We start from the raw sequence: 20,397 nt of genomic DNA, 5'->3' as shown, positions 1-20,397 counted from the left end.
TTAGGATTTGTTATTGTGAATTGAACTTTTAGGATATGAATTGAACTTTTAAGATATGAATTGGACCTTTTGGATATGAATGGAACATTTAGGATATAAATTGGTGTAATTAGGAAAAAAAAATTATCTTGAATTAACTAAAAAATATATAATTAATTTATAATTATAGAATAAATTAATTTATTTTTGTGAATCGAACTTTTAGGGTATGGGTTGAATTTCTTTAGTTTAGTTAGTTTATGTTTAAACTCGTAGGATATGAATTGAAATTTTAGTTTTTAGGATTTGTTCTTGTGAATTGAACTTTTAGGATATGAATTGAACTTTAAAGATATGAATTGGACCTTTTGGATATGAATTGAACTTTTCGGATATAAATTGGTGTAATTAGGAAAAAAAAATTATCTTGAATTAACTAAAAAAGATATAATTAATTTATAATTGTAGAATAAATAAATTTGTTGTTGTGAATCGAACTTTTAGGGTATCGATTGAATTTCTTTAGTTTAGTTAGTTTATGTTTAAACTCGTAGGATATGAATTGTAATTTTAGTTTCTAGGATTTGTTATTGTGAATTGAACTTTTAGGATATGAATTGAACTTTTAAGATATGAATTGGACCTTTTGGATATGAATGGAACATTTAGGATATAAATTGGTGTAATTAGGAAAAAATAATTATTTTGAATTAACTAAAAAAGATATAATTAATTTATAATTATAGAATAAATTAATTTGTTTTTGTGAATCGAACTTTTAGGGTATGGGTTGAATTTATTTAGTTTAGTTAGTTTACGTTTAAACTCGTAGAATATGAATTGTAATTTTAGTTTTTAGGATTTGTTCTTGTGAATTGAACTTTTAGGATATGAATTGAACTTTTAAGATATGAATTGGACCTTTTGGATATGAATTGAACTTTTAGGATATAAATTGGTGTAATTAGGAAAAAATAATTATCTTGAATTAACTAAAAAAGATATAATTAATTTATAATTGTAGAATAAATTAATTTGTTGTTGTGAATCGAACTTTTAGGGTATGGGTTGAATTTCTTTAGTTTAGTTAGTTTATGTTTAAACTCGTAGGATATGAATTGAAATTTTAGTTTTTAGGATTTGTTCTTGTGAATTGAACTTTTAGGATATGAATTGAACTTTTAAGATATGAATTGGACCTTTTGGATATGAATGGAACATTTAGGATATAAATTGGTGTAATTAGGAAAAAATAATTATTTTGAATTAACTAAAAAAGATATAATTAATTTATAATTATAGAATAAATTAATTTGTTTTTGTGAATCGAACTTTTAGGGTATGGGTTGAATTTATTTAGTTTAGTTAGTTTATGTTTAAACTCGTAGAATATGAATTGTAATTTTAGTTTTTAGGATTTGTTCTTGTGAATTGAACTTTTAGGATATGAATTGAACTTTTAAGATATGAATTGGACCTTTTGGATATGAATTGAACTTTTAGGATATAAATTGGTGTAATTAGGAAAAAATAATTATCTTGAATTAACTAAAAAAGATATAATTAATTTATAATTATAGAATAAATTAATTTGTTCTTGTGAATCGAACTTTTAGGGTATGGGTTGAATTTCTTTAGTTTAGTTAGTTTATGTTTAAACTCGTAGGATATGAATTGAAATTTTAGTTTTTAGGATTTGTTCTTGTGAATTGAACTTTTAGGATTTGAATTGAACTTTTAAGATATGAATTGGACCTTTTGGATATGAATGGAACTTTTAGGATATAAATTGGTGTAATTAGAAAAAAATAATTATCTTGAATTAACTAAAAAAGATATAATTAATTTATAATTGTAGAATAAATAAATTTGTTGTTGTGAATCGAACTTTTAGGGTATGGGTTGAATTTATTTAGTTTAGTTAGTTTATGTTTAAACTCGTAGAATATGAATTGTAATTTTAGTTTTTAGGATTTGTTCTTGTGAATTGAACTTTTAGGATATGAATTGAACTTTTAAGATATGAATTGGACCTTTTGGATATGAATTGAACTTTTAGGATATAAATTGGTGTAATTAGGAAAAAATAATTATCTTGAATTAACTAAAAAGATATAATTAATTTATAATTATAGAATAAATTAATTTGTTGTTGTGAATCGAACTTTTAGGGTATCGATTGAATTTCTTTAGTTTAGTTAGTTTATGTTTAAACTCGTAGGATATGAATTGTAATTTTAGTTTCTAGGATTTGTTATTGTGAATTGAACTTTTAGGATATGAATTGAACTTTTAAGATATGAATTGGACCTTTTGGATATGAATGGAACTTTTAGGATATAAATTGGTTTAATTAGGAAAAAATAATTATTTTGAATTAACTAAAAAAGATATAATTAATTTATAATTATAGAATAAATTAATTTGTTGTTGTGAATCGAACTTTTAGGGTATGGGTTGAATTTCTTTAGTTTAGTTAGTGTATGTTTAAACTCGTAGAATATGAATTGTAATTTTAGTTTTTAGGATTTGTTCTTGTGAATTGAACTTTTAGGATATGAATTGAACTTTTAAGATATGAATTGGACCTTTTGGATATGAATTGAACTTTTAGGATATAAATTGGTGTAATTAGGAAAAAATAATTATCTTGAATTAACTAAAAAAGATATAATTAATTTATAATTATAGAATAAATTAATTTGTTGTTGTGAATCGAACTTTTAGGGTATCGGTTGAATTTCTTTAGTTTATTTAGTTTATGTTTAAACTCGTAGGATATGAATTGAAATTTTAGTTTTTAGGATTTGTTCTTGTGAATTGAACTTTTAGGATTTGAATTGAACTTTTAAGATATGAATTGGACCTTTTGGATATGAATGGAACTTTTAGGATATAAATTGGTGTAATTATAAAAAAATAATTATCTTGAATTAACTAAAAAAGATATAATTAATTTATAATTGTAGAATAAATAAATTTGTTGTTGTGAATCAAACTTTTAGGGTATGGGTTGAATTTATTTAGTTTAGTTAGTTTACGTTTAAACTCATAGAATATGAATTGTAATTTTAGTTTTTAGGATTTGTTCTTGTGAATTGAACTTTTAGGATATGAATTGAACTTTTAAGATATGAATTGGACCTTTTGGATATGAATTGAACTTTTAGGATATAAATTGGTGTAATTAGGAAAAAATAATTATCTTGAATTAACTAAAAAAGATATAATTAATTTATAATTGTAGAATAAATAAATTTGTTGTTGTGAATCGAACTTTTAGGGTATCGATTGAATTTCTTTAGTTTAGTTAGTTTATGTTTAAACTCGTAGGATATGAATTGTAATTTTAGTTTCTAGGATTTGTTATTGTGAATTGAACTTTTAGGATATGAATTGAAGTTTTAAGATATGAATTGGACCTTTTGGATATGAATGGAACTTTTAGGATATAAATTGGTGTAATTAGAAAAAAATAATTATTTTGAATTAACTAAAAAAGATATAATTAATTTATAATTATAGAATAAATTAATTTGTTGTTGTGAATCGAACTTTTAGGGTATGGGTTGAATTTATTTAGTTTAGTTAGTTTATGTTTAAACTCATAGAATATGAATTGTAATTTTAGTTTTTAGGATTTGTTCTTGTGAATTGAACTTTTAGGATATGAATTGAACTTTTAAGATATGAATTGGACCTTTTGGATATGAATTGAACTTTTAGGATATAAATTGGTGTAATTAGGAAAAAATAATTATCTTGAATTAACTAAAAAAGATATAATTAATTTATAATTATAGAATAAATTAATTTGTTGTTGTGAATCGAACTTTTAGGGTATCGGTTGAATTTCTTTAGTTTAGTTAGTTTATGTTTAAACTCGTAGGATATGAATTGAAATTTTAGTTTTTAGGATTTGTTCTTGTGAATTGAACTTTTAGTATATGAATTGAACTTTTAAGATATGAATTGGACCTTTTAGATATGAATTGAACTTTTAGGATATAAATTGGTATAATTAGGAAAAAATAATTATCTTGAATTAACTAAAAAAGATATAATTAATTTATAATTATAGAATAAATTAATTTGTTGTTGTGAATCGAACTTTTAGGGTATGGGTTGAATTTATTTAGTTTGGTTAGTTTATGTTTAAACTCATAGAATATGAATTGTAATTTTAGTTTTTAGGATTTATTCTTGTGAATTGAACTTTTAGGATATGAATTGAACTTTTAAGATATGAATTGGACCTTTTGGATATGAATTGAACTTTTAGGATATAAATTGGTGTAATTAGGAAAAAATAATTATCTTGAATTAACTAAAAAAGATATAATTAATTTATAATTGTAGAATAAATTAATTTGTTCTTGTGAATCGAACTTTTAGGGTATGGGTTGAATTTCTTTAGTTTAGTTAGTTTATGTTTAAACTCGTAGGATATGAATTGAAATTTTAGTTTTTAGGATTTGTTCTTGTGAATTGAACTTTTAGGATATGAATTGAACTTTTAAGATATGAATTGGACCTTTTGGATATGAATTGAACTTTTAGGATATAAATTGGTGTAATTAGGAAAAAATAATTATCTTGAATTAACTAAAAAAGATATAATTAATTTATAATTGTAGAATAAATAAATTTGTTGTTGTGAATCGAACTTTTAGGGTATCGATTGAATTTCTTTAGTTTAGTTAGTTTATGTTTAAACTCGTAGGATATGAATTGTAATTTTAGTTTCTAGGATTTGTTATTGTGAATTGAACTTTTAGGATATGAATTGAACTTTTAAGATATGAATTGGACCTTTTGGATATGAATGGAATATTTAGGATATAAATTGGTGTAATTAGGAAAAAATAATTATCTTGAATTAACTAAAAAAGATATAATTAATTTATAATTGTAGAATAAATAAATTTGTTGTTGTGAATCGAACTTTTAGGGTATCGATTGAATTTCTTTAGTTTAGTTAGTTTATGTTTAAACTCGTAGGATATGAATTGTAATTTTAGTTTCTAGGATTTGTTATTGTGAATTGAACTCTTTTGGATATGAATGGAACATTTAGGATATAAATTGGTCCTTTTGGATATGAATTGAACTTTTAGGATATAAATTGGTGTAATTAGGAAATAATAATTATCTTGAATTAACTAAAAAAGATATAATTAATTTATAATTATAGAATAAATTAATTTTTTGTTGTGAATCAAACTTTTAGGGTATGGGTTGAATTTCTTTAGTTTAGTTAGTTTATGTTTAAACTCGTAGGATATGAATTGAAATTTTAGTTTTTAGGATTTGTTCTTGTGAATTGAACTTTTAGGATATGAATTGAACTTTTAAGATATGAATTGGACCTTTTGGATATGAATTAAACTTTTAGGATATAAATTGGTGTAATTAGGAAAAACTAATTATCTTGAATTAACTAAAAAAGATATAATTAATTTATAATTATAGAATAAATTAATTTGTTCTTATTTTATTTGTATAGATGGAACATCGTACTTGGATGTACAATAGAAATTATCCTAATAGGCGGGGATTGCGGGAGGATTTTGTAGAAGGGGTTGATGACTTTATTAGACATGCAATGTCACTTCCACCATACCAAAGTGAAGGAGTAATTAGGTGCCCTTGTGTCAGGTGCGATTGTATGAAGTTAAAAAAATCAGAGGAAGTTAAGCTTCATCTTTATAGGAATGGGTTTATAGAGAATTACTTTGTGTGGACTAATCATGGAGAGATCGATGGTAGCCGTAAGATATTTCATAACATGGTTGTTGGCGAAAGTAGTAGGTCGGTGGAGAATACAAATCTTGATTCTAGAATTCAGGATATGGTTGCAGATGCTTTTGGGGGTGAGCCCAGTGAAAATGTTGAACAAACTCCTAATGATGATGCAAAACGTTTTTATGAACAGTTAGAGGAAGCTAGTCATCCACTACGTGAAGGAAGTCTGCACTCTGAGCTGTCTATTGCAGTTAGATTACTAAGTATCAAATCTAATTGGAATATTTCTCAAGCATCCATGGACTCTTTCATTGACCTTATGAGTGAACTAGTTGACCCTAATATCAACTTACCTGGTGATTTCTATAAGGCGAAGAGATTGGTTTCTAAGTTAGGACTTTCGTCAATGAGAATTGATTGTTGTGAAGATGGTTGCATGTTATATTATAAAGATGATGCAACTTTAGACAGTTGTAAATTTTGCGAAAAGCCTCGTTTCAAGAGGCTTTCCAGCGGGAATATGGTCGTTGTCAAGGCAATGCATTATTTACCTCTTATACCTACGTTAAAGAGGTTATATGCGTCGATGAGTTCTGCTCCTCATATGAGATGGCACTTTAAAAATAGAAGACCACCTGGTGTTATGTGTCATCCTTCAGATGGAGAAGCTTGGAAGCACTTTGATAGGACATATCCAGATTTTGCTAGTGAACCAAGGAACATTCGGTTAGGTCTGTGTGTCGATGGCTTCACGCCTTTTTCTATATCTGCGACACCATATTCATGTTGGCCTGTCTTTCTTACACCTTATAATCTACCACATGAGTTGTGTATGACTAGTCCATATATATTCTTAAATTGTATTATCCCCGGTCCACGTAATCCAAAAAGTTTGATTGATGTATATTTGCAACCTTTGATTGATGAGCTAAAACAATTGTGGTATGATGGTGTTGAAACATATGACATATCAACCAAGCAGAATTTTAATATGCGTGCTAATTTAATGTGGACTATTAATGATTTTCCTGCGTATGGAATGTTGTCTGGATGGATGACTGTTGGGAAGCTAGCTTGTCCTTACTGCATGGAAAATAGTAAAGCGTTCACTTTGAAACATAGCCGAAAGCAATCATGGTTTGATTGTCACCGTCAATTCTTGCCTGATGATCATGAGTTTAGAAGGATGAAAAATGCATTCAAAAAGAATGAAGTGGAATATGATTCTCCACCTCCGATACTTTCAGGTAAGGAAATTTGGGAGAGGGTCCAGAACTTTAGTAAAGTTACTGAGGCTCTACCTTATAGATTCCCCGGATATGGTGTTAATCATAATTGGACGAAACAGAGTATATTTTGGGAGTTGCCTTATTGGAAGGATAATCTTCTCCGACATAACCTTGATGACATGCATATTGAGAAGAATTATTTTGATAATTTGTTCAACACAGTGATGGATGTTAACGGTAAGACAAAAGATAACCCGAAGGCTAGAATGGACTTACAAGAATATTGCAGGCGGCTTGAATTATACTTGCAGACAGCAAACAATGGTAAGGTGTTCAAGCCCGAAGCAAGTTACACATTCACTTTGGAGGAAAGACGACAAATTTGTGATTGGGTTACGAAATTAAAGATGCCTGAGGGTTATGCGTCGAATCTTGAAAAAAGTAGATATGGAGGTAGGGAAGTTGAGCCATTTGAAAAGTCATGACTGCCATGTTTTTATGGAGACCTTAGTGCCTATTGCATTTTGTGGTTTGCCTGAAAAAATCTGGAAACTCATCACAGAGATTAGTTTATTTTTCAAAGACTTGTGTTCTACTACATTAAGGGAAGAAAACCTACTTCGGATGGACCAGAACATCCGTGTAATTTCTAGTAAGATGGAAAAAATATTCCCATGTGGTTTCTTTGATGTGATGGAACACCTTCCAATACACCTTGTACATGAGGCACGACTTGGAGGGCCTGTTCAATGCAGATGGATGTATCCCTTTGAGAGGTAATATTATAAGTTTGATGTAATATTCTATTTTATTTGAATGTTCTTGGCTAACATGAGATTATGTAGGATAATTGGCAAATGCAAATAATTTGTTAAGCAGAGGAATAAGATTGAAGGATCTATATGCGAAGCCTATCTTGCAAAGGAAACTGCACATTTTTGTTCTTATTATTTTGAGAGTAACGTGCCATGTTCTAGGAATAGGCCCAATAGGCACACGGTCGAATGTGTGAATGATCCATTATATCCACCAATGTCCATATTCAATCAACCAGGCCGATGTTCTAAGGATGTTAGAAAGAGAAGTTTGAGTGATATGGAGTACAAGTCAGCTACACTTCATGTGTTGCTAAATTGTCCCGAAGTTGTACCATTTCTCAAGTAAGTATTGATTTATTAGTTATCAAAATGTAAAATTTACTGTGACTACATATTGATGCAACTACTAAAAATATTTGATATGTCACAGTCACTTCGTGGGTCAATTTGGCTATGATGCTGTATATACGAGATTTGATACGTGGTTCAAACAGTTTGTAAGTGTATATATATATATATACATATATAGTGAATGTATAAAAATTTATTCATAAGTTGTGCTAACTTATGAATTTTTTTAACTCTATGTAGGTAAATAATCCAAATAATGGTCTAAATCAATTTTTGAAAGATATATCTTGGGGACCTGGGCTTCATGTCACAATAATGTCTAAGTACGTAGTGAATGGTTATAAGTTTCATACAGAGGATTGCTCTAAAAATAAAAATAGCAACAACAGCGGGGTGTGGGTTCAAGGTGGTGATGGAAACCAAGTTGGAGATATTGATTATTATGGTGTGGTCAAAGAAATATTACAACTAGAATATACAGGTTGGTCATATAAGAAATTGATACTCTTTAGATGCAAGTGGTTTGACCCAAATCCAACAAGAGGTACAAGAGTACACAACCAATACAACATAATTGAGGTTAATCATACGAGGGAGTATGATCGCTATGATCCTTTCATATTGTAGGTAGGGTGGAAGTCGAGAATGTGTTAGATGTTGCATATCAAAACGATATCTCCAATGTTCACCAAATAGTGGACGATCAGTTAGAAAATGATTTGGAACATCCTGAATGCATAATGGAAGAAGTTGATATAAATGAAGTAACAATTATAGAAAATGAGGACGAAGAATCAACTGATGAAGCTCAAACAAGTGAGGACGAAGAATTCTCGGACGAGGAACAATACGTCGATGAGGATTAAAATTTTGGTTTTTTAAAGCACTCTCGTTTTAAAGCTAGTTTCTTATATGTTTCAATCTAAATGTGTATTATATTATGCAGATGGCAGGCAAGGGTCAAGGTAACATTGACCCTACTAGTTCTCGGGGTCGAGAAAAGGGTAGGAAGGGAAAGAGGAGGGTAGAAAATAATACTCCCTCTTGTCCACCCTTTTCAGAGATGCCTATGTCTTATCCTCCACCACACGGCTATACTGAGCTGCCACAGCATCACGAGCCGTACACCTTCATTCAGACACCCAGTCTTCCATCACAGGGCCACAAGACTATACGTCCGACATACAGTCCAGCTGCCTCACAGCCATCTGCATCACATCCACATGGATCACATCCCCATATATCACAGCCACATGGATCGCATCCACCCATGTCATAGCCACTCGGGTCACAGCCATCGGTATCACATCCACTTGGGTCGCATCCAGCTATGTCACATTCACAAGGATCGCAACCATCTTCATCATTGACTCCATCTATTGCAGGCCTTTGCCTGCGAGGCATTAACTCTGACCCGCCTACATCGTCTTCACATGCCTCTAATACACATGCTTCAGATGGTGATGACGAGGTAGTGCATTATGATCGATATGGCAGGATCATCATAGTCCCTGAGGGTGATGGGTAAGTGTTATTCATTATTTTTGCGTCTATTGATTTGTAACATTTTTACTAAGATATTAATGTGTTTTTATTGTTAAATTGCAGGTTCAGGCCAGGTAATAAGACCACGAGGATAATCACCAATGCCATCAGAAAGCTTTATGATGGCCCTTATGCGACTTGGACTGATTGCCCATTCTCACTGAAGGAGCAAATTTTCAATCAATTTAAGGTATAAATGTTCTTTTAAACAGTTTAATAATTTATATTTATGATGTTTCCATCTAATATTTAACTTTTGAAATACAGAGCAAGTGTGTATGGGAAGACCGCTATAGCGCGGAAGTGGCTACAAATTTTCATCATAAAGCTCGCAAGAGATTGGCAGATGCTTTCTCGGATGCTAGAAAGAAGAACAAGAGGCCTGGCTGGTTACTTGAGAATTTGTGGAATGATTTGTAAAGGCAATGGCTTACCGCAGAGTTCTTAGAGAGGAGCGAAAAAGGAAAGACAGCTCGCACATCCGAGAAGGGAGGCTCCTTGCACACTGGAGGTGCGATCAGCCTAGGGACAATAAAAAGAAGATTGGTATGTAATTGCTTAAATTATTTTACTTTTCTAAGTATATCTATTCTGTTTATTAACTAAATTAATTTGTTTTCAGGAAAAGAAGTATGAGCATCCAATGAGTCATGATGAGCTATTCAAGGAGACACATATTGTGAAGAAGAAGAAAGAGGGGGATCAAGATAGGTGGGTCGAGGACCGGGCCTCGACTGCATATGTAAGCTTTCAATTTTATTTAAGTATTATAATTTACTTTTATAAAAAAATTAAAATACTGATTTAATTTAAAATAATATAGGGTCGCTACCAAAGTAACGTGGAGGAATTCATCCGTAGTCATCCAGCTGGTGAATCGGGTGAGCCAACCCAACCTTCAGACGAGGATGCTGAAAGAATATGGTTGGAGTCTGTTGGCGATCCAAAATGGGGGAAGGTATACGGGCTTCCTACTAAAAACTTCCATCGCTATAAGTGTGGAATGCGAGGAATAGGGACTTCCTCGCAAGGCGAACAACTTAATAGGGAGAGCCTATCCGCTACGCGGGAGACAGTGACAAAGCTCACATCAGAGCTAGAAGCGGCCAAGGAAAGAGAAAGGATTAGAGATGCTCAATTCCTTGGCATGCAAGCTCAGATCGGAACTCTCTTATCTAGTGGAGCTTTTCCGTTGCCCCGATCTCGTGAGTCATCTCCAGAGGGTCGACCTCCACGTGATCGTTCCTCCCGCCCTGCTCGTGATCGTTCCTCCCGTCCTCCCCGTGATCGTGCTTCCCGTCCTCCACAAGACCGTTCTCTATATTATCTTGTAAATGAAAGTTCATCAGACGGTGATGATGATGTTGTAGAAAACACCCCTTGACTTTTATATACTTTGAATTAGACAAATAGAACCAGTTTTGAACTAGTTGTAATTAGTTTTAACTTGGTTTTGGATTTTTATGTTCAATTAAACTTTAATTTGTTAGTTTTAAAGTATTTATTGAATGTTTTGGTTGTTGTTGTCGTGTTGTTGTTGTTGTTGTTGTTGGTGGTGGTGGTGGTGGTGTTGTTGTTGTGTTGTTGTTGTTGTGTTGTTGTATTGGTATGCTGGCAGGTGGTGTAGCTGCCAAAACAGGCATTTTATGCCAAAATTAAACCCAGAAAAACCGACCAAAGTTGGTCGGTTTTTAATAAAAAAATAAATTATTCCAAAATACCGACCAAAGTTGGTTGGTTAATGAACATTGAATTCCTAGAATTCAACACTACCGTCCAACTTTGGTCGGTATTTTGCTTGCATTGTTGAGATTACTGACCATAGTTGGTCGGTAATGTTTAATTTTAATTATTTTTAAAAAATATATATTTTCAATTACCGACCAAAGTTGGTCGGTTTTTTTTAATTTTAATAATTAATAAAAAAATATAATTTAGTTAAACCGACCAACTTTGGTCGGTAAAATTAAATTAATAAAATATATTTCCGACCAAAGTTGGTCGGTAAGTAATTAAACTTGTCAGATGGTCGTTTTAATATACCGACCAAAGTTGGTCAGTAATTTCCGACAAACTTTGGTCGGTAATTTCCGACAAACTTTGGTCGGTAAGACATTCCGACCATCAAAACACCGTCCACACCGTAATGGTCGCATTTTGGTCGGTAATTTGCCATAACCGACCAATGTTGGTTGGTTTTTAGCGAATTTCTAGTAGTGAGATAAGACCATCAAGGAGTTTCTCACGAACGAAGTGACAAGCAATTTTGATTTATTTTGTTTGTTCGTGAAAGACGGGATTTTCAGCGATATGGATGGCAGCTTGATTGTCATGGTGTAGAGATATCGGCAAGAAGGAGGAAAACCCAAGTTATTTCGGCAACAAGACGACTCATACAACGATATTTCGCTTCTGCCGAAGATAGAGAAATGACTGGTTGCTTCTTGGATTTCCAAGAGATGGGACAACCTCCAAAGCTGAGAAAAAAATCCATTGACGGACCTCTGACTTTCAGAGCAGGCTGCCCAACTGGCGTCACAATTAGCAAGGAGATGAAAGCTCAGCTCAGATGAAAGAAAAGGCCCAAGACCAGGATCATTTCTAACATATCGAAGAGTATGTAATGCTGCCTGAAGATGGCCAAAACATGGAGATTGCATAAATTGGCTAAGGTGTTGCACAACATAGGCCAAATCAGGTCCTATATGTGTCAAAAAATTCAATTTTCCCAATAATCTTCGATAAACAGTTGGATCCATCAAAGGTTCACCAGAATTTGAAGAAAGGTTGACTGTTGAATCTAATGGAGTGATTACACGGCGACCTTCAAGAGGGATATTCAGATATTAAATCAAGGGCAAACTTGCGTTGAGTGAAATCAGACCTCCAGGTTTACTCATAAGTTTCATTCCCAAAAAATAACTTGCATTTCCCAAATCTTTGATTCTAAATTCATAATTAAGAAATGATTTCAATTCATTAATTTCTCCCATGTCATTTCCTGTCAGCAAAATATCGTCGACATAAACTGTTAGGATGGTAATCAGGCTCCCGGAAGATTTAACAAATAAGGAGTAGTCATTGAGTGAGGAAATAAAGCCTCATGTACCCAAGGAAGATGAAAGACGAATACCACTGACACGATGCCTGTTTGACCCATAAAACGATTTGCGAAGTCGACAAACATGTGAAGGAGACGGAGAAGGAACTCCAGGGGGTAACTTCATAAACACTTCTTCACTCAAATCTTCATGAAGAAAGGCATTGTTCACGTCCAATTGACACAAAGACCACTTCTTTTTACAGCAATGCTCGAAAGACATCGGATGGTTGTCATTTTAATAACAAGTGAGAATGTCTCGTTATAATCAATACTTTCCCTCTACTTATCTCCGCCTGATTACCAAACGTGATTTTAGACGTTCTAAGGATCTATCAGACTTTAATTTAACTTTGTAAACCCACTTGCAGGGTAATTCCTTTTTACCAACTGGTAGAGGTACTAAATCCCATGTGTGGTTAGACTCGAGTGCCTCAAGTTCCTTATTCATTGCAGCCTGCCAACCTGGATAAAGTAATGCTTGCTGGTAAGATACTGGCTCTGTAATCTGACAAATTGAATTCACTATATTTTGGTTTTGTGGTGAAATAGAAGTAAAAGAAAATGAATGAAGAGGCATCAAATGAGGATTGGGAGAAATGACTGAACAAGCATTATCACAAATGTAATCAGAAAGATATGATAGTGCATTGTGTGTGCGTGAAGATTTTCTTAAGCCCATCTACTGGAGATAACACAACTGTTGGTTCTAAAATTTCTTGTGTAAGAGGTAAAAAAACTAGAAGAGGAAGAAGAGTGAGATGAGCCTGTAGAAAGAGTACATGGTATGGGAGAAGAAGTTGAAGACTTGTGTCTGATGGACTGTGGAGATGGAGAAGAGAGTGAGTCAGAAACCTGGGGTGTAGACTGAAAAGGTGTAGTAGGAAAAGGAGAATGGGACATTTGAGAAATAGATTAACTAGGCAGAACACTCTCACTAGGTGGAAAACAAGCTGGAAATAGTTTTGTTAAAGAGGTAGCATAAGCAAAAGGAAAAATAGACTCACAAAACTTCATATCCCTTGAGATAAGAATCTTATTTGACTGCAAATCTAGAATTTTGTATCCTTTTTTTCAAAAGGATACCCTAATAAAACACCTGGTAGAGCTCTAGGAGATATTTTGTCTTTATATCTTGCTAAAGTGGAAACAAAACAGAGACATCCAAAGGGTCTAAGATGAGTGTAGGATGATAATTTTTTATATAGCACATGATAAGGAGATTTACCATTCAAGACTTTAGAGAGGGAAATCTATTGACCAACTAAGTTGATGTTAACAAACAGTCTCCCCAAAACTTCTTTGGAAGGTGATATTGGTATAACAAAGCACGACAAGTTTCCAAAATATGCTTGTGTTTTCTTTCCAACGCCCCATTTTGTTGAGGGGTGGTTGTACATGAAGTTTGGTGGATTATCCCCTTTGAAGAAAAATATTTTGATTGAAGGTTCCTAGTCCCTAGCTCATAAGCATTGTCTGAACGAATGATCTTAACTTTGGTTGCAAATTGTCTTTCTACAAGAGCAAGAAAAGTTTTGAGAGTAGAAAATGCATTGGATTTGGTAGATAAAAGAAATGTATATGTTCCTCTTGAGAAGTCATCTACAATGGACAAAAAATATCTTTCCCCTTTGTAAGTAGGAGTTTTGTAGGGTCCCCAAGTGTCAATGTGTAATAATTCAAAACAATCCTTTGAGGTGATACTACTAGTAGGAAAAGGTAATTTGTTTTGTTGTGCCATAAGGCAAATTTCACAAGGAAACTCTTGGTGATTTTGCAAAGAATCAGCAATTCCATTTATGTTTCTCATAGCTGAATAAGGTAGATGTCCCAAACGATAATGCCGCAACTTACTTGAACTAATGTTTTAAGAAAGTGGAATCATTTTATTCATAATGCCAGTTACAAACTCTAAAACAGACTCAGACCTTGAACAAGGAGACTCAACAACAGACTTAGACTCAACAAAACTACAAGAGTTAATAGGACTTCTGGGAATACAAGACTGAATGACATTAGAATTAGAAGCAATAGACTTGGATGGCTTGGATTGAGTTGTGTTACCTTCCAGCATATGCACATAGAGGTCTGCAGATACTTCACCAAACATAAGAAGACTCTTCATGAAAAGGCCATGTAACAAGCAACCACACTTGTTAAAAATGACATTGCAGTCTAATTATCTACAAAGTTGACTAACCGATATTAAATTATATTTAAAATAGGGCACATAAAGCACATTGTGCAATTCAATATGTGAAGATAAGTAAAGACTACCCAGATAATAAACTCTCACTCTATAGGAATTTGGTAGGTTAACAAAAATAGGAATAGATAACTCTTTTATATCATGAAGAAGGGTTTGGTCAAAGGTCATGTGTTGTGAAGCTCCGGAGTCAATGACCCAAGGATTAGAAATTATAGAAGAAAAACAAGATGTAAAAGCATGCATAGCAGCACTTATACCAGCAAAATTGGCAGTTACATTGATCTCAAAACCTAGGGCAACAGGAGTACCAGCTTGCACTGATTGCAACATCTGAATCAGCTGGTCACATTGCTCTTCTGTGAACCCATGAGAGTATGTGATTGTACCTAAGGAGGAGCATGGTCTGTCTCCTTCCTCTATAGTCACTGCATTTGATTTTTCACTACCATAGGTCCTTTTAGGCTTATTAAACTTGAAATTATGAGGGTAACCATGCAATTTATAACATTTATCCTTCTCATGACCAGATTTTTACAATACTTGCAAAACAAACTGTTTCTTCTCATCTCCATGTTACTGCTCACATTGTTTCTGTTATACTCATTGTTGTTCTTTTGTACAGACCCTTTTGGTGTCATTACATTGAAAGCAGTAGATTCGTAGGATACCTGATGGACAGAGTGCACTTCCCTCTGTCTCTCTTCATGAAGGATTAGAGAGTAGGCTTGTGCTGTAGTAGGCAAAGGCTTCATCATCAAGATATTGCCTCGAATAGCAGAAAAAACTTCATTTAAACCCATCAAAACTGGATAAGTTGTTGATCTTCATTCATCTTGAAGTTATGTTCCTTGGCCCCGCACTTGCATTCACAGCTACAAATCATGAAGGTATTCAGCTCTTTCATCTGATCCCAAATCCTTTTCATCTTTGTGAAATAGCCAGCTACATCAGTGGTTCCCTGGGATATCCTGCTGGGTTCCCTTTGCAACTGGAACATTTTGGTTCCATCAGTTTGTCCATATCGTTGCTCTAACTCTTTCCACAATTCTTCTACAGTTTGTGAATAAATCACACTCTCTACGATGTCCTTACTTAGAGAGTTAAGCAACCATGCTATAACCATATCATTACACCTTATCCATTGAGTGAATAAAGGTGCATCAACAGCTGGTTTTGAGCATTTTTCATTGACAAATCCCAACTTATTTTTAGCTGAGAGAGAGATTAAAACCCCCCTTCTTCAATTTCCATAACTGCTTCCATCGAAACTCATATTGATCAAATTTATTCCAGTAGAAACTGCTGAATTGAGGAAGTAGGGATGAGAGGATCGAGCTTCTCATGGACTGTGACAACATCAACTGTAACTGGAGATTTTCCAGAAACTGTGCTTGAATCTCCCATTTCAATAAAAATTATCACAAAGCAGAGGTGAAACAGAAAAAGGATGAAATGGAGATAAAAGAAGTTGGAAGGGAAAATTAGAACAAGAAAAAAGAACTGGAGAAAGAGGAAGGATTGAAAAAAAAAAATCCTTTTAGAGCTGTTGCTCTGATACCATCACGGAAAAGGAGAAACTCTAGATAGGATTTTCAATTGTATTTTCTTTCCCTTATATTTTCTGTACATCTGCATGCTCCTATTTATACAAGTATTTCAATGAATAAAGAAAATGATAAATAGAATAAAAAATCTCCTAACTAACTCTGACAATACTAACCAAAATATGTACTGCTACACATTATTTAGAAACTTTCAATATTTCCTATGATAAGAATAAAATTGATCAAGTAATCTGGTGGAGCATTGTTGGCTTCAGATAGGAAACAACAATAAGGCCCAAAGCCTGTGAGTTCAAAAAAAGTGTGTGGCTTAGGCCCAAAATGCTCTTACCCAAAAACATGTTCAAATCTAATACTCCCTCCGTTTCAAATTAAATGAGATGTTTTTCTTTTTAGTCTGTTCCAAAATAAATGACACATTTCTAAATTTGAAAATAATTCAACTTTAAACTCTTTATTTTACCGATTTTACCCTAATGAGAAACTTTTATAGCCACACAAATGTCATGGCCCACAAAGCTTTTACCCTTTAAACTTTTTAGATCACAAGTTTCAAAAGTCTTTTTTTTTTCTTAAACTCCGTACAGAGTCAAACTACCTTATCTAAATTGAAACGGAGTAGTATGTCTTTTGACCAAGTCTCGGCTGTTTTAGACAGCAGACTTAGTTTTCTCCTTGTTCCACCTTCTCCTCTTAAAATTATTGCTCCGGCGGAGGCTCCGGCAACATATGTTCCATAAGATCTCATTATTTAATCAGTTTGTTTGTGGCTTTCTAGAACGCATAATTTCACAATAAGAAATGATCAAGTCTACCGAGAAAGAAACTATTTACTACTTTATTTTATTTTATTTCGTCACTTCTTAATTGACTATCTCAATTTATTAAAATGAAGCAGTGGAAAAAATATTCCCTCAAATCACTAAGAATCTAGTTACTTAATTCATTATCCTTTCAGATGTTTTCTTTTTCTTTTTACTTTTTGTTGAGGTAATTTCGTCAAACTAAAGTTTGTTTAATATGACAAATACTCATTACGGTCAAATATTGTATTATGTTTCTAGTCAAACTTTTTACTAGAATATTCTCTCGGTTATGCAAAAAAAATTAATTTTATCTTTTATTTTAGAAAGAAAGATTTTTTTTTTTTTTTGAAAGGAAATATAATTTAAGATACATGGTCTCTTATTAAGTTGTTATATAAACATTTACAATATTTCAATTATTCTACAAATCATGCACTTTCTTAAAGTATCTTCGAAACAGTCAACACCTAACAGTCTTACTATTAATTAGTACGGTTTAAAATAATAAGAAATTTTGTACATACGTGGGTCGAGAGAATTCTCAAATATAACAGATTCCACGGTGAGAAGGGAATGAATTAGTCATCAAATTCAGTCATAATTCATTTGGACTAAAATAGTCAAATATTATCTGAGCCACCAAAGAGTCTTTTGAAAAGGAATATCCTTCTAGGCTTCTACCATTGCCATAACACTTGAACAATAAATGTATATAATGAAGTACACACGACTCATCACTATTGATTTTGACATTTAAAGTAAGTACACTGACTGCGTAAAAGTTTTTAGATAGCATATATACCTAACCAGTTTAACTTATTATAACAATTAGTTATCATTTTGATTAGGTTACCAATGTTTATCATAGAGAATATATGTTTGATGCATTGATAATATAAAAATAATCTAATCAACCGGGTTACTTATAACATAATTATAGGTAAATTTTTATGATATGCATTAAGCGATAATTCGAGAAACAAATGGTAACCAACCTTCTAATATGTTTACTATTTATGTAACTATTATTAGCATAAAATTAAACTCATTATTGTAAGAGTATATACTCAATCAGATATATCACCTATCAAGCAATTATAAGTAAATTGTATAATAAAATTATTTGATAATTAACGTGATAAAAATGGTTACTAACATTCTATTATTATAGGTTAAAATATACAGAAAAATATATAAACTGAAAAAACTAAAGTGGGATTTGTCATATTTTAAAAGTGATAATATTTTCAATTCGCTGTGTACGTGCGTACGTACGACTCTTTTTACTGTTCAACGTTCAATATCAAAATCCCTTTACAATCGGAATTTTCAAATAGTTACTTATTACTTAGTCTTTGCTAGATCCCAACTGATTCATGCGTCTTTCTTGTTTACTCTCCGTATATAGTAATACCACTAGAAGCAACTCATTTACTATAGCATAGCAACTTAAGAAGTAGAAGATCAAAATTGCTTTGAATCAATAAATATTAATTAGTAGTATCATTTTTTGAGTATATTAATTATAAGTAACAATATTTTCCTTAATATTGGAAAAGTTGAAAAATGACAGTAAAAGGTGGGACAAGTCCTGCTTGTGCTGCGTGCAAGTACCAAAGAAGAAAGTGTTCTTCTGAGTGTGTGTTAGCTCCTTATTTCCCTTCAAATCAGCCCAAAATGTTCCAAAACGCGCATAGGCTCTTCGGTGTATGCAACATTATGAAAATCCTCAAACAATTGGATGACGACGATCAGAAAGCGGACGCCATGAAATCCATCATCTTTGAGGCAGACATGTGGGAGAGATTCCCCGTCTATGGTTGCGTGGAGTACATTTATCACCTTCGTCAGCAGTTACAATTCGCCCTCGAAGAACTTCATTATGTCTATGCTCAACTCGCCCTCTACAGGGAACAACAACAACAACAATTAGCCTTGGAATGCGGCGTTACTTCTGAAATACCTTTTGTTAATGGATTATCAGTGGGTCCATTTTTCACTAGTGAAGGTGGGCCAAAAACTAATTTGATGGGTTCTGATTCTATATTTGACCATAATAATTCAATAGCATTTCCAGCTTCAGATCATGCAATATTTGGATTTGGAGTTCGAGATGATCAACGAGACATTTCACATGAATATGAGTGCCTAATTAACCCCTTCAACAATATTATGGCTGATGATAGGCAATCTTATGTTGAAACCAAGGAAGCATGTGACTCAAGGTATCTTTGTATTCTCTTCATTGATCTATATGACTGTATTTGACTACACATTGAATCTAAAATCTCAAGTTAAAATATACTATATTTTATTTAGTAATAGTAAAAGAAAATATCGGACTAATTGTTTCAAAGTTACTAGTTTGATAGAGAAAATATCTCAATGGTTAAAAATTTGAATAGTTCAGTGAAATTTTTGAATGTTGTTAAAGATATATATAGAATATTAGTAATATTTTGAAATGAATAATATATAAAGAGTGTCATACTAATAGAAAATAACACATCAGAATTTAAAAATTGAATATTCAAAGAATTTTTGAAAGTTGTAAAAGATATATTGAATAATAGTAATATTTAAATTGATTTGATCATGTGCAGCTCCGAATCATCTTGGAAGGATACACAATCTCTCGAGAATTTGTCTCAGAATGAGCTGAGGAATGCAGCTGCTTGCTTCAGCCTAACCAGCAGAGTTACGTTGTGACAAGAATTGACTATTATTGCAATTTTTTCTTCTTTGAACTTTGCTTTTACCATTTCCATTAATGTTCATATATGTGTGAGATTCCGTTTTACATGTATGAATAAAACGTCAAGGTGTCATCTAATTAATGACTCCATAATTAATTCTTTTAATGTTCCAGTGGCATTAATTGATCATGGAAGCAAAATTGCATATTGCTTTGGTAAGTAAAAGTTTTATTTACCAATAGGAAATATATTGTCACGACCCAAAAATTCAACTAGCCGTGATGGCACCTAGTCCAACCCACTAGGTAAACCAGTTAACAATAAACCAATTGAAATGAGACTCATTAAGAGAAGAAA

General features: G+C 32.4%; 1 protein-coding gene and 1 long non-coding RNA gene across 3 annotated transcripts; both read left to right on the top strand.

Moving 5' to 3' along the window:
• The first annotated feature begins 12,796 nt into the window (after positions 1-12,796).
• LOC108946825 (uncharacterized) lies at positions 12,797-16,668 on the top strand. Of its 2 annotated transcripts, XR_001971194.2 has the most exons (4): positions 12,797-12,884; positions 12,974-13,015; positions 13,139-13,254; positions 15,599-16,668. It is a non-coding gene; the product is annotated as an uncharacterized lncRNA (long non-coding RNA). The 2 variants fall into 2 exon arrangements; XR_001971193.2 differs by having other exon boundaries at positions 12,829-13,015.
• Positions 16,669-18,808: 2,140 nt separating this feature from the next.
• On the top strand, positions 18,809-20,154 carry LOC104106096 (LOB domain-containing protein 11-like). The gene is made up of 2 exons (XM_009614576.4): positions 18,809-19,569; positions 19,948-20,154. The coding sequence occupies exons 1-2, from the start codon at positions 18,911-18,913 to the stop codon at positions 20,051-20,053; spliced, it is 765 nt and encodes a 254-aa protein (XP_009612871.3). The 5' UTR covers positions 18,809-18,910; the 3' UTR covers positions 20,054-20,154.
• Positions 20,155-20,397: the final 243 nt, after the last annotated feature.

The sequence above is a fragment of the Nicotiana tomentosiformis genome, chromosome 9 (genome assembly GCF_000390325.3).
Source record: "Nicotiana tomentosiformis chromosome 9, ASM39032v3, whole genome shotgun sequence".
Taxonomy (NCBI): Eukaryota; Viridiplantae; Streptophyta; class Magnoliopsida; order Solanales; family Solanaceae; genus Nicotiana; species Nicotiana tomentosiformis.
This window is presented reverse-complemented; position numbering and strand designations above follow the sequence as displayed.

What these genes read in the sequence shown, in the direction of transcription:
- LOC104106096 (XM_009614576.4), top strand. Translation starts at nt 18,911, where the DNA reads ATGACAGTAAAAGGTGGGACAAGTCCTGCTTGTGCTGCGTGCAAGTAC. An exon ending in AAGGAAGCATGTGACTCAAG is followed by an intron (nt 19,570 to 19,947) that starts GTATCTTTGTAT and finishes GATCATGTGCAG; the next exon opens with CTCCGAATCATCTTGGAAGG.